The following is a 12692-nucleotide window of genomic DNA, read 5'->3' as shown; positions in this document are numbered from 1 at the left end:
AGGGTGAATTTCGAAAAAAGTACAGAAATTTGGGCAGGTATATCATTTTAATTAAGTTTACCCTCCCTACTGGAGAGAGGGGAAGGGTTTTCCATGTTATACATTTTTGTGAGAGACTCTTCAGTAGTGGCTGAAGATTCAGTTCAATATATGTAGACAGTGGAGCTTTAACCCTTAATCCTAAGTATTTAAATTCAGATGTCCAGTTTAAGGGGGTACCTGTCGGTGGGTTTTGAGTGGATGCACTTAATGAAAAAATTAATCGATTTTCCCCAATTTACCCTAATGCCCGAGAATGCTCTATTGTTGGTTTAAAACATTGCAGTCCAATTATGTTGAGAGGTGCTTTATTTGCAGGAATTTGATTGGTAACATTGAAAATGTGCGGCAGGTAGGTTGCCTGCGGGTGACTACGTGTTATGGGCCCTGGTATGTCGCACATTATCCTGTCCCTGCTGTCCTGGGCCTTTCGGATGGTGTTACGGGTCCTCCCTTACGTGGGGTGGTTCGTGGCGGCCGGCAGTGGGCCTGGGATATTGGAGACACTGATAGACATCCAACCGCACTATGCCTACGGTAAAATTTATTACATGGAATGTATGGGGTATCAGAGCTAAGCCTAAAAGAAATGCAGTCCTAGCATACCTCAAGGCTCAGCATGCAGACCTTATGGTCTTGGTGGAGACACATCTTACAGGCCAATTAATGGTGACCCTGAAGAAGCCCTGGGTGGGATGGCTTTACCAGGCCCCCCCATACTGCTAACTCTAGAGGAGTTGCTATATTGGTGGCCAAAACAGTACAATTCACCTTATTGACACTTAAATCTGACCCTAAGGGGAGATTTTTATTTTTGCATGCTAAAGTACATGGCTTGGAACTTTGTATAATGGCAATCTACATACCTCCCCCTTTCCAATTTGCAGTATTAATGGAAGGTCTATCCTTTATGTCCCAATTTCCCACTGTCCCAGGAATCTGGTTGGGGGATTTTAATAATGTAGCTAATAGGGAACTAGACAAACTGACACTGACACCCCCTGACTATCCCTCCCATCCACATACTAGATTTGGCAAATTTCTCACTGAACTTTCCCTAATTGACACGTGGAGACATCGCCAACCTAACGATAAGGCATTTTCCTGTTTCTCGGCATCACATAATTCTATGATGCGAATAGATCTAAATTTTGATATCTCGCTCTCTTCTCCCAATACTTGGAGAGGTAGGTTTCAACCCCCGCATACTCTCGGATCACGCTCCCTGTTGGGCTGAACTTAACCTGGATTCCCCGCCCCACAACTTACTCCTGGAAACTCAACCCTTTCTGGTTGTCAGTGGTTCCTAACATATTGGAGATGGCCCCAACAGGGGCTCAGCACCATTCGATGTTGTCTGGGATTCCTTCAAATCCCATGCTCGCATGATGCTAGCCCAGCGCATAGCCAGGTATAAGAAGTCCTCCTCCCAAGCGATTAGAGTAGCGGAACAATCTCTAATGGATATTGAGAAAGAGTTCACTGACAACCCTTCAACATCCATGGCTGATCAACTAGAACTACAAGCCAGAGTGGTAAATAGTCTCCACTTTGAAAAGGCGGAGAGAAAAATATTCTACTGTAAGCAGAAAATGTATGAGTGTGGGCAACGGGCGGGACGACTCCTTGCCTACCTGGCTCGTATGGATCACAGACCACCAACGGTGGTGTCTCTTCGCGACACTAAGGATATACTGATTTCTGATCCTGACGTGGTGGCTGGGGAGTTCCGCTCTTTTTTCGTATCCCTGTATTCTTCCTCTACTAACAACCCCAAAGAGGAAGTGGAGACACTCCTAGCTGGCATAGATCTACCCATGCTTACTCGATCACAAGTTGAGTTACTGGAAGCCCCTGTCACTGAAGATGACATAGTAGAGGCAATGTCTCACCTTAACCCCTCCAAAGCACCCGGGTAAGATGGCCTTCCTCTAGAATTTTAAACAACATATAACGATACTCTGGTCCCCAGATTACACAAGTTATTTTCACATATATTCAAATCTGGCTCCCTGCCTAAGTCCATGTGCGAGGCCTATATAGTACTTAAACCTAAGCCAGGCAAAAACTTAGAACTTCACGAATCCTATCGTCCCATATCCCTGCTTCAATTGGACATTAAAATCTTGGCCAAGATCCTGGCGTTGCGTCTAAATAAAGTTATTCTCACCCTGATCCATCCGGACCAAACGGGGTTCATGCCCGCAAAGAACACCGCATATAATCTCTGTAGATTATACATGAACCTACAAGCCAAGCATAACCAGATGGGATCCAGAGTCGTGGTGTCTCTTGACGCCGCAAAGGCGTTCGACTCAGTTGAGTGGGATTACCTCTGGGCATGCTTGGCGCGGTCTGGATTTGGACCCAACTTTGTCAGGTGGATCCGACTCCTATATCAAAACCCTAGCGCCAGGGTGTTGGTCAATGGGAGGGTCTCTGGTGCCTTCCCCCTTTCAAGGGGTACGCGCCAGGGATGTCCCCTATCCCCTCTTCTATATGCCCTGGCGGTGGAGCCCCTTGCATCGCTGGAAACTGCTCTTAATGTAATACAAACATTTGGTAATTATTCGGGACAAGTCTCAGGTCCTTCCCATAGATATAGATGCCCCCACAGAATCCCAGGCCTCCTCTCCTCTTCTTCGGGTTAGCTCTATGAAATACCTAGGTATAGTAATTTCCCGTTCCCCAGAAGACTACGTCAGATTAAATATAGAACCTCTGATTGCTACCCTGAAAACTAAAACTCAGACATGGGCCAAGATACACCTAGGAGTAATGGGCCGAGTAAATTTGATAAAAATGATAATACTCCCTAAATTCCTTTATGTATTATGGCATGCCCTGGGATATCTTCCCCTTAGAATTTTTAAATCCATTGAAGCTATCCTTAATTCTTTTGTGTGGGGCATGAACCGACACAAATTGTCTTGGCAGGTGCTGAAGAACCCCACAGATTTGGGGGGCACAGCACTTCCAGACTTTAACTTATACTATCTGGCAGCACCATTATCCCACCTTTACTATATAGACAAACATGACAAAGATCGCTATTTTGCCCTAGTATGCTCCCCTTACACTCGATTGTACACCCACCCCTTCCAAATCATTTTCAGAGAACCGACGGATACCTGGACATTAGGCAGCCATGGGGGGCTGCTATATCACCACTGTAAAATCTGGGCGGTAGTGAGACATCGACTGCAAACACCAGTGATGCACTCACATACACCACTTTGGGATAATCCAGGCCTGAGAGAACTGCTACTCCTACCAGACCACAGCCTATGGATTGCACAGGGAGTGGTATATCTGTTGAATGTTTACTGTGGTATCCTGAAATCATTTCAACAGTTAAAGGAAGAATTTAATCTCAGTAATTCCATGCACTTCCGTTACCTCCAGCTCCGCTACGCTCTCCAGGCTCAATTTCATGATGATCCTCCTAACTTAGACCATTTAGACGTCTTGTGCATAATAATAGGACAAGACCCCTTATTTCAGTATTCTACAATATGCTCCTTCGCCCTACATCGACAAAACTTGCCTACAGATGGAAGGATCGTTGGGCTGGTGACGTGGGGGGGCTGGAAGATGAAGAATGGGAGGATGCATTAGACACATGTAGAAAGGTCTCCACTAGGCTCTCAGACCGCCTCACGCAACTTTACATACTACACAGATCTTATTTGACTCCCCTTCGACTGACCAAATATAGACCTGACCACAATCCACTGTGTCACAGATGTGATAGCCCTTCCGGTTCCTTCTTTTACCTTATTTGGTCCTGCCCTGCAGTGCAAGGTTACTGGTCACATATAGTAAAATTTATACACGATGAGATGGGGTCTCCCTTGACACTATGCCCTAAACAATGTCTACTGGGAATATTCCCAGATCCCGACTCAGATAAATTTCATATTCTATTTTTACAAGAGTCCTTGTTCATAGCTAGGCTACTTATAGCAAGAAAGTGGATGAGGGCCAATCCACCTACATTATAGGAGTGGATCTCCGCTATTAACAGCGTATTACCCTACAAAAAAGAGCTTTATATTCATAGAGGCTGCCCGGTCAAATATGGGAAAATTTGGGACTCCTGGCTGGCGAATGCAGCCACATGCAATGAAACAATCGAAGATTCACCTGAACAATGAACACTACTTCTGATGAGCATTATCCTTTTATACTACACTAAAGAACCTGGATGTGCAGGTCCCTGCTTTTCAATGCCCCTTCTATGTGGTGCACGAAGTACTGTAAAGGATGCTTAAATATGTTACCATTTCGTTATTTATCCCACTTTTACGTATGTGATATTAATGTTCATAATCTGTAAATGTGCATTCTTCTCAATAAATTAACCGTGTTATTTGTAAAACAAAAAAAAAAAAAAAAAAAAATATGTTATGAAGGTTAAAAAGACAAAACATACAAAAATGTAGGCCAGGGGGAATCTAAACACAGAAAGGAACAAAGTTTTGAAAGAAAAGGAGGGGGTTGGTAGTAGGGCTGGGGAAAAAAATCGATTTAAATCTTGAATCGAGTTGAGAGGTCAAATCGATTCAAAATTTAAGCAAATCGATTTTTTTTTTTTCACCGCGCCGGTCCTGAGGTGCTGCGGGCATGAGTTTTTACGCGAGGCAGCGGCTTCGGCCTAGTCCGTGGCTTCGCCCGGACGCCGCGGACTAGGCCGAAGCCGCGGCCTCGCCTAAAAACTCCTGCCTGCAGCTCCCCAGGACCGACGCTGACACCGCGTGGGTCCTGAGGAGCTGTGGGCAGAAGCCTTTAGGTGAGGCCGCGGCTTTGGCCTATTCCGCGAGGCATGAGTTTTTACACCACGCCGGTCCTGAGGCGTCGCGGGCATGAGTTTTTAGGTGAGGCCGCGGCTTCGGCCTCACCTAAAGGCTCCTGCCCGCAGCTCCTCAGGACCGGCGTGGTGTCCAAAAAAAAAAAAAAACTTGATTCGAATCGTGAATCGAGATTTTTTTTAAGAAAAACGAAGATTTTTTTTTTTTAAAGAAAATCTCCCAGCCCTAGTTGGTAGTGGGGAACTGCAGTTAAGAGGGGACATACAGTCTGTAACCTTTCCTCTGTGTTTACATCCAAAAGATAATCTGTACTTCCAAAATTATGTAAATTTATCAATTTAAAAGCATTATTACAAGTGACAAACATCCTAAGTGTCACAACCACTAACCATGTGTAATGCTTGGGATGCACACACGGCAAATAATACTTCAAAGAGAATAAGTAAAATACTAGATTTTACTTCATCTTGGAAGTGTTTGACCATCTTAAGTTGCAAAATCATTTGAGCAATCTTTCTTTAGGGCTCATTTACACTTGCTTCAAAACATGGCTTTAGTTTTTGTAAAGCTCTCTGAACGCCAGTCAAAGCTTGTCACTAAATAAAATGGTAAGCTTACAGCCCTGTTTACACCTTGCTTTTGCTTTAAAATTATACCCTATGTTGCTTTAGTGGTACTTCAAAGCCTGGATAGAAGTCTAAGACAAAGCTTGAAAAAATAAGTGAAAATACTGCACCCACTGTGAAAAAAAAGCAGCCAACATAACAGATAGACAAAATGTTACGTGATAAATAAAACAAAAAATGTGGCGCTGAATAGTGTCTGTTACTGTGAAAACCTAACCAGAATATGGATCTGGAGGTCCACTGCACAGTAAAAATTTGATGGAACACTCAGAAAGACAAGTGTAAAGAAATATATGTGAACAGTAAGCTTAAAAATACATGCATAGATGTGTGCACTTGTAGAGTATAAGCCTGCAATTTAATTATAAGCACGCCCATATAAATATACAAGTGAATGGGTATATTTAATACGTGTATGGTAATGGATATCACTGGATACCGAGATGGATTATTAGCTTCCTGATAGTCACCAGGCCGCTAAAAGATTCGGAAGTGAATACAGTATTGTGCATAAAAATGTGTATCAAAAAAATATAATAATGAGTAAACTGTCTGATGGAAAACAATCTCAGAAAAAGATTATATAACCCAACTAAGAGTATAGTATTATGCATAAACATATGAACCGATTATATCATAAGTGTGTCTTATGTAAATATAGAGACTGTGTATGATAACTCACACAAAATAAAACTGATAAAATCATAAGATGTGTACATAAGTATAGAGGTTGATACAAATGGTGTAAAATAAGTGTTATCTCCAACCAAAGGCCGACATATACTGTACTCAACAAGAATGAAGGTTACTAAAACTAGGAAAAATCCATAGTAAATAACACCCCTGGCGAGGAAAAATTAAGTTCACATGGACGTATAGCAAACGCTAGTGTGAACGACTTCAATGCCTTCTGTGCACATGTAAGGTGAATCCGATCAGTGTACACAAAGTTGGAGTAGACCCTGAGACAATACTGGTCAAAACTTCAAAATGATAACGAGGAAGCTGGAATATCCTTACCGGAACAGGTGGACTCACCAGCCAAAGGCTGTGGGTCAAACGAGCTTGTACCGGAATTCGGTAGAAGGAGTAGATAGCCTGGAGAGAGTGGGTGTAAAGCTGTATCCAGGAAGAGGTACGTAGAGATTCCTGGCAATTACTCCTCCTCTACCTGTATCACAGGCAGAGGAGACATTGTTGGAAGTGGCAGCAGAGCAGAAATTCTACCTTTTATAAGAGGACCGGAGATCAAGGTTGGCAATCCCAGTATAGCTGTACAACTATGGAAGCTCCAAGTCTGTGAACATCTATTTCTGATGGTTGGTGAGTAATTGCCAGGAATCTCTACGTACCTCTTCCTGGATACAGCTTTACACCCACTCCCTTCGGGCTATCTACTCCTTCTACCAAATTCCAGTACAAGCTCGTTTGACTCACAGCCTTTGGCTGGTGAGTCCACCTGTTCCAGTAAGGGTATTCCAGCTTCCTCGTTATCATTTTGTAGTTTTGACCAGTATTATCTCAGGGTCTACTTTGTGTATACTGATCAGATTCACCTTACATGTACACAGAAGGCATTGAAGTCGTTCACACTAGTGTTTGCTATACGTTCATGTGAACTTAATAATATGTAAAATATGTAAATAACATATTTACTATGGATTTTTCCTAGTTTTAGTAACCTTCATTCATGTTGTGTACAGTATATGTCAGCCTTTGGTTGGAGATAACACTTATTTTACATGTTACACCATTTGTATCAACCTCTATACTTATGTACACATCTTATGATTTTATCAGTTTTATTTTGTGTGTTATCATACACAGTCTCTATATTTACATAAGACACACTTATGATATAATCGGTTCATAGGTTTATGCATAATACTATACTCTTAGTTGGGTTATATAATCTTTTTCTGAGATTGTTTTCCATCAGACAGTTTACTCATTATTATATTTTTTTCTGATACACATTTTTATGCACAATACTGTATTCACTTCCAAATCTTTTATCGGCCTGGTGACTATCAGGAAACTATTAATCCATCTCGGTATCCAGTGATATCCATTACCATACACGTGTTGAATATACCCTTTCACTTGTATATTTATATGGGCGTGCTTATAATTAAATTGCAGGCTTATACTCTACAAGTGCACACATCTATGCATGTATTTTTAAGCTTACTGTTCACATATATTTCTTTACACTTGTCTTTCTGAGTGTTCCATCAAATTTTTACTGTGCAGTGGACCTCCAGATCCATATTCTGGTTAGGTTTGCACAGTAACAGACACTATTCAGTGCCACATTTTTTGTTTTATTTAAGACAAAGTTTGGCTTGAAGCACCTGAAGCTTTTCAGAGGCTTTTTTCAGCTTTAGCTTCGCTTTGTTTTGGAGAAATTGCAGGTATGAGATATCAATACACAGGGCATCTGCCAAGCTTCATTAAAGCGGAGTTCCACCCAAAAGTGGAACTTCTGCTTTAAGTACTCCCTGCCCACTACATGCCACAATTAGCATGTCATTTTTTTCGGGGGGGGGGGGGTTACCTGGTTTTGAGAGGGAATTCCTGTCCCACTTCCTCCTTCTATCCACCTAGGCGACCCCTCCCTCCAAGCAATCTTCTGGGACACGACACAGGTCCCAGAAGATTGCCTGGCCACTGACAGAGCGCAGCGTGACTCGTACATGCACAGTGCGCACCCGGCTATGAAGCTGTCACAGCCGGGCACCCACACTTACAATGCCATCGCTATGGAGGGGAGCGAAGCATCGGACTGCCGCATCGCTGGACCGTGGGACAGGTGAGTGTCTATTTATTAAAAGTCAGCAGCTATACTTTTTGTAGCTGCTGAACTTTAATAAACTTAACAACCAGTGGGACTCCTCTTTAAAGCACCGCCGAAGCATCATAAGCACATAAAAAAGTTTTGCATAAATTGATGGCGCTATACAAGTACCTGAAATTGAAATAAAAAAATAAAGTTTTGGGTAGACTGGATAGGGATTAGAACACCTGTCAGGTTTTTATTGCGGCCTGTGCCTACATTAGAGAGATTCACCATATTTCTCGTTTACCTTTATCGCCAAAAGTGAAAGTAAAAGAAAATACCAGATTTTGGGTTGCCCCCAGAACAGGAGTAGAAGAGAAATCTTCCAATGGGGACACTAGTTTTGGTGACCCTGGGGACAGTCACTGTTTCTCCCCACCTGGAAGGATTTCCTCTCATTTCCTGTTTTGGCTAGGAGACAGGAAGTGAAGGGAAATAATATAATCAATAAATAAAAAACCGTTTTGCCTTTAGCTCTACTTTCACGTGTGAAGTAGACTTAGCTGACCCATTTCTGTGTGAAGAAACTCCTCCACCAAAGATGTTGCTTTTCTCATTCTAAAGTTAAGAGGTACGAGTTGTGAACAGGAACAAGTACTCCCACCTCCACCATTCGTTATTGGTAGATTCGTGCGTCTTCTCAAGAACTATAAGTCTCAACGCAAACTTGCAAGCTATTTCGTGGATGTTTGTAAATTTTAGTATATGATGCATAAATCACCAAAGTAAACATGCTCCTTCCGTATAAGAACTTTCGCCGCTGAGCTAAGTCACTCACCCCCTCCAACAAATGACACAACACTTCCTTTTCTGCATTCAGCAGCTCTATTACCGTTGCCGCTCTGTCCAAAGCTCTATGGTCATTACCTTTGCTCTCTGTCCAATCACAGCATTCTTAATGACAGAAGTAGGCGTGTCGTGGTTATGTGGGCGGCTCGAACTGACGTAGAGATGTAGTTTCGAGGCTGACTTGCAGCCGGGAGTTCCGCCTTAGACACATTTGGGTGTTATAACGTGGTGGTCTTCTGTGGTATATTATTTTACGCTTCTCACTGTTGCATATCTTGCGGGAGCAGGCTTTGTCCTTCTAAATATTTTCGGACTGTTCACTCTGGTAATGGAAACGGAGAAGATGGACGAAAATGAATGGGACTACCACGGAGAGGGAAACAAAAGCATGATTGTTGCTCATAGTCAGGTAAAGGGAAACTGGATTGCAGTATATGGTCATAAAGGGAACCGGGATCAGTATTTTTATAATGTGTTGGGAGGTCGCTGTGATTAACATGAACATACTGTATGCTAAGGAGGTTTATGTTAACATTATGTTACTATTTAGACCTTGAGGAGATATTTTTGTCGCTGAAAGTGATGGGGTAATCTGCACAGTAGGAGCCTGAAAAGTCCCTACCCAACTGTTTTTTTGTAGTCTGTGTCCCCAATAGATAGACTGTAGTTTTGGTAATCTTTTTTTGCTGTGCACAAAGGCGAACTCATCCGTCGGTCCTGCATCAGTACGTTAACCGCAATCACACCACACATATTAAGTGTCACCCCGAACGTCAGATCAAGAGCAATAATTCTAGCACCAGGCCCCCTTTGTGAATCTACAGTGGTAACCTGTAAACGCTTCTAAACCTGTAGTTTTTCGCCGTTCCATGGGTGTGCGCAATTTTAAAGCGTGACATGTTTGTTGGTATTTAAGTTAAACAATCCGCCCCCACTTAAATTCCCACCACTGCGCCTTGAACAGAAAGTCCTACCTGAAATAGAGCTGCCACTTAAAGTATTATGAACTGTGGCTAGTGTTTTTATCCTTAAAAAAAATATAGTGACTAAAGGAAAAAAACTGTGGCGCTTAATTTATAATGTAAATATCTATTCAACATAACTGTGAAAAACTGTGTAATAATAAATGAACAATTAAATCACCCGGTGACAAGTGAATCACATACGTGAGTGAATCTACCACAATATAAACAAAAAGTCCATAGAGTTTTCAAAATGTCCTCGACTTATAGTTTCTTCTTATTCTATCCACCACACCAAAGTGTTAGTGACTCCACTCCCTTAAGAAATGCACTCATCGACTCCATAGTTTCCCAGGACATTCACGGGGATTAAACCTTTTTCCCGATTTTAGTGTTTCCCTGCAAATGTCCTGGGAAATCCCCTTTTTTTTTTTTTTTTTTTTTTTTTTTGTAGAGGTCCGCGGCCAGCGAAGATAATGTCTCAGCCGGCCGCCATTTTCCAGAAGACCAGAACATCCATGAGCCGAGCTTAGCAATGGGCAGCGGTGGGTGTCCTGTGATCGGCTGAGCAGGTCATGTGCGGAACAGAGGAGGACATGATTTGCCTGGAGGAGCGGGTCACATGTGGACGCAGGGCTGGACTGTGTCTGAGTAATCGCACCAGCCCTGCATGTCCTATACTAGCGCTATGTGTCTCTCATCTGCTCTGTTAGGCGCCCCCCATCTCTCTGTGTGCCGCCCCCACTTCTCTCTGTGTGCCGTCCAGCCGCCCCCCCTCTCCTCTCTGTCAGCCGCCCCCCCTCTCCTCTCTGTCAGCCGCCCCCCCTCTCCTCTCTGTCAGCCGCCCCCTCCTCTCCTCTCTGTCAGCCGCCCCCCCTCTCCTCTCTGTCAGCCGCCCCCCCCTCTCCTCTCTGTCAGCCGCCCCCCCCTCTCCTCTCTGTCAGCCGCCCCCCCCTCTCCTCTCTGTCAGCCGCCCCCCCCTCTCCTCTCTGTCAGCCGCCCCCCCCTCTCCTCTCTGTCAGCCGCCCCCCCCTCTCCTCTCTGTCAGCCGCCCCCCCCTCTCCTCTCTGTCAGCCGCCCCCTCCTCTCCTCTCTGTCAGCCGCCCCCTCCTCTCCTCTCTGTCAGCCGCCCCCTCCTCTCCTCTCTGTCAGCCGCCCCCTCCTCTCCTCTCTGTCAGCCGCCCCCTCCTCTCCTCTCTGTCAGCCGCCCCCTCCTCTCCTCTCTGTCAGCCGCCCCCTCCTCTCCTCTCTGTCAGCCGCCCCCTCCTCTCCTCTCTGTCAGCCGCCCCCTCCTCTCCTCTCTGTCAGCCGCCCCCTCCTCTCCTCTCTGTCAGCCGCCCCTCCTCTCCTCTCTGTCAGCCGCCCCCTCCTCTCCTCTCTGTCAGCCGCCCCCTCCTCTCCTCTCTGTCAGCCGCCCCCTCCTCTCCTCTCTGTCAGCCGCCCCCTCCTCTCCTCTCTGTCAGCCGCCCCCTCCTCTCCTCTCTGTCAGCCGCCCCCCTCCTCTCCTCTCTGTCAGCCGCCCCCTCCTCTCCTCTCTGTCAGCCGCCCCCTCCTCTCCTCTCTGTCAGCCGCCCCCTCCTCCTCCTCTCTGTCAGCCGCCGCTCCCCCTCCTCCTCCTCTCTTGTCAGCCGCCGCTCCCCCCTCCTCCTCCTCCTCCTCTCTGTCAGCCGCCGCTCCCCCCTCCTCCTCCTCCTCCTCTCTGTCAGCCACCACTCTCCTCCTCCTCCTCCTCCTCCGTCAGCCGCCGCTTTCTTCTCCTCCTCCTCCTCCTCCTCCTCCTCCTCCTCCTCCTCCGTCAGCCGCCGCTTTCTTCTCCTCCTCCTCCTCCGTCAGCCGCCGCTTTCTTCTCCTCCTCCTCCTCCGTCAGCCGCCGCTTTCTTCTCCTCCTCCTCCTCCGTCAGCCGCCGCTTTCTTCTCCTCCTCCTCCTCCGTCAGCCGCCGCTTTCTTCTCCTCCTCCTCCTCCTCCTCCGTCAGCCGCCGCTTTCTTCTCCTCCTCCTCCTCCTCCGTCAGCCGCCGCTTTCTTCTCCTCCTCCTCCTCCTCCTCCTCCTCCTCCGTCAGCCGCCGCTTCCTCCTCCTCCTCCTCCTCCTCCTCCGTCAGCCGCCGCTTCCTCCTCCTCCTCCTCTTCCAACTCCTCTCTGTCAGCCGCCGCTCCCCCTCCTCCTCCTCCTCCTCCTCCTCCTCCTCTCTGTCAGCCGCCGCTTCCACCTCCTCCTCCTCTCTGTCAGCCGCCGCTCCCCCCTCCTCCTCTCTGTCAGCCGCCGCTTCCACCTCCTCCTCCTCCTCTCTGTCAGCCGCCGCTCCCCCCTCCTCCTCTCTGTCAGCCGCCGCTTCCCCCTCCTCCTCCCCCTCCCCCTCCTCCTCTCTGTCAGCCGCCGCTCCCCCCTTCCTCCTCCTCCTCCTCCTCCTCCTCCTCCTCCTCCTCCTCCTCATCCGTCAGCCGCCGCTTCCTCTCTGTCAGCCGCCGCTTCCTCCTCCTCCTCCTCCTCCTCCTCCTCCTCCTCCTCCTCCTCCTCCTCCTCCTCCTCTCTGTCAGCCGCGCTCTCCTCCTCCTCTTCCTCTTCCTCCTCCTCTTCCTCTTCCTCCTCTTCCTCTTCCTCTTCCTCCTCCTCCTCCTCCTCCTCC

The 12692-nt window shown here is 46.5% G+C and overlaps 1 protein-coding gene and 1 long non-coding RNA gene across 9 annotated transcripts in view; one reads left to right on the top strand and one right to left on the bottom strand.

Moving 5' to 3' along the window:
* LOC141103272 (uncharacterized) overlaps window positions 1-9173 on the bottom strand; it is an 82720-nt gene extending 73547 nt beyond the window's left edge. Inside the window, exon 1 of the long non-coding RNA XR_012235283.1 lies at window positions 9094-9173. This is a non-coding gene — a long non-coding RNA (uncharacterized lncRNA). The remainder of the gene's footprint in view (window positions 1-9093) is intronic.
* Window positions 9174-9237: 64 nt separating this feature from the next.
* The window catches only part of IPPK (inositol-pentakisphosphate 2-kinase), a 1128404-nt gene continuing 1124949 nt past the window's right edge, over window positions 9238-12692 (top strand). For all 8 annotated transcript variants that reach the window (XR_012235280.1, XR_012235279.1, XR_012235281.1 and 5 more), the window contains exon 1: window positions 9238-9513. Coding sequence is in view for 5 of the 8 variants with exons in the window: in XM_073592668.1 (XP_073448769.1) it covers window positions 9433-9513 (81 nt within the window). In the remaining 3 variants the exon portion in view is untranslated. The remainder of the gene's footprint in view (window positions 9514-12692) is intronic.

The sequence above is a fragment of the Aquarana catesbeiana genome, linkage group LG07 (assembly GCF_042186555.1).
Source record: "Aquarana catesbeiana isolate 2022-GZ linkage group LG07, ASM4218655v1, whole genome shotgun sequence".
NCBI classification, from domain to species: domain Eukaryota; kingdom Metazoa; phylum Chordata; class Amphibia; order Anura; family Ranidae; genus Aquarana; species Aquarana catesbeiana.
This window is presented reverse-complemented; position numbering and strand designations above follow the sequence as displayed.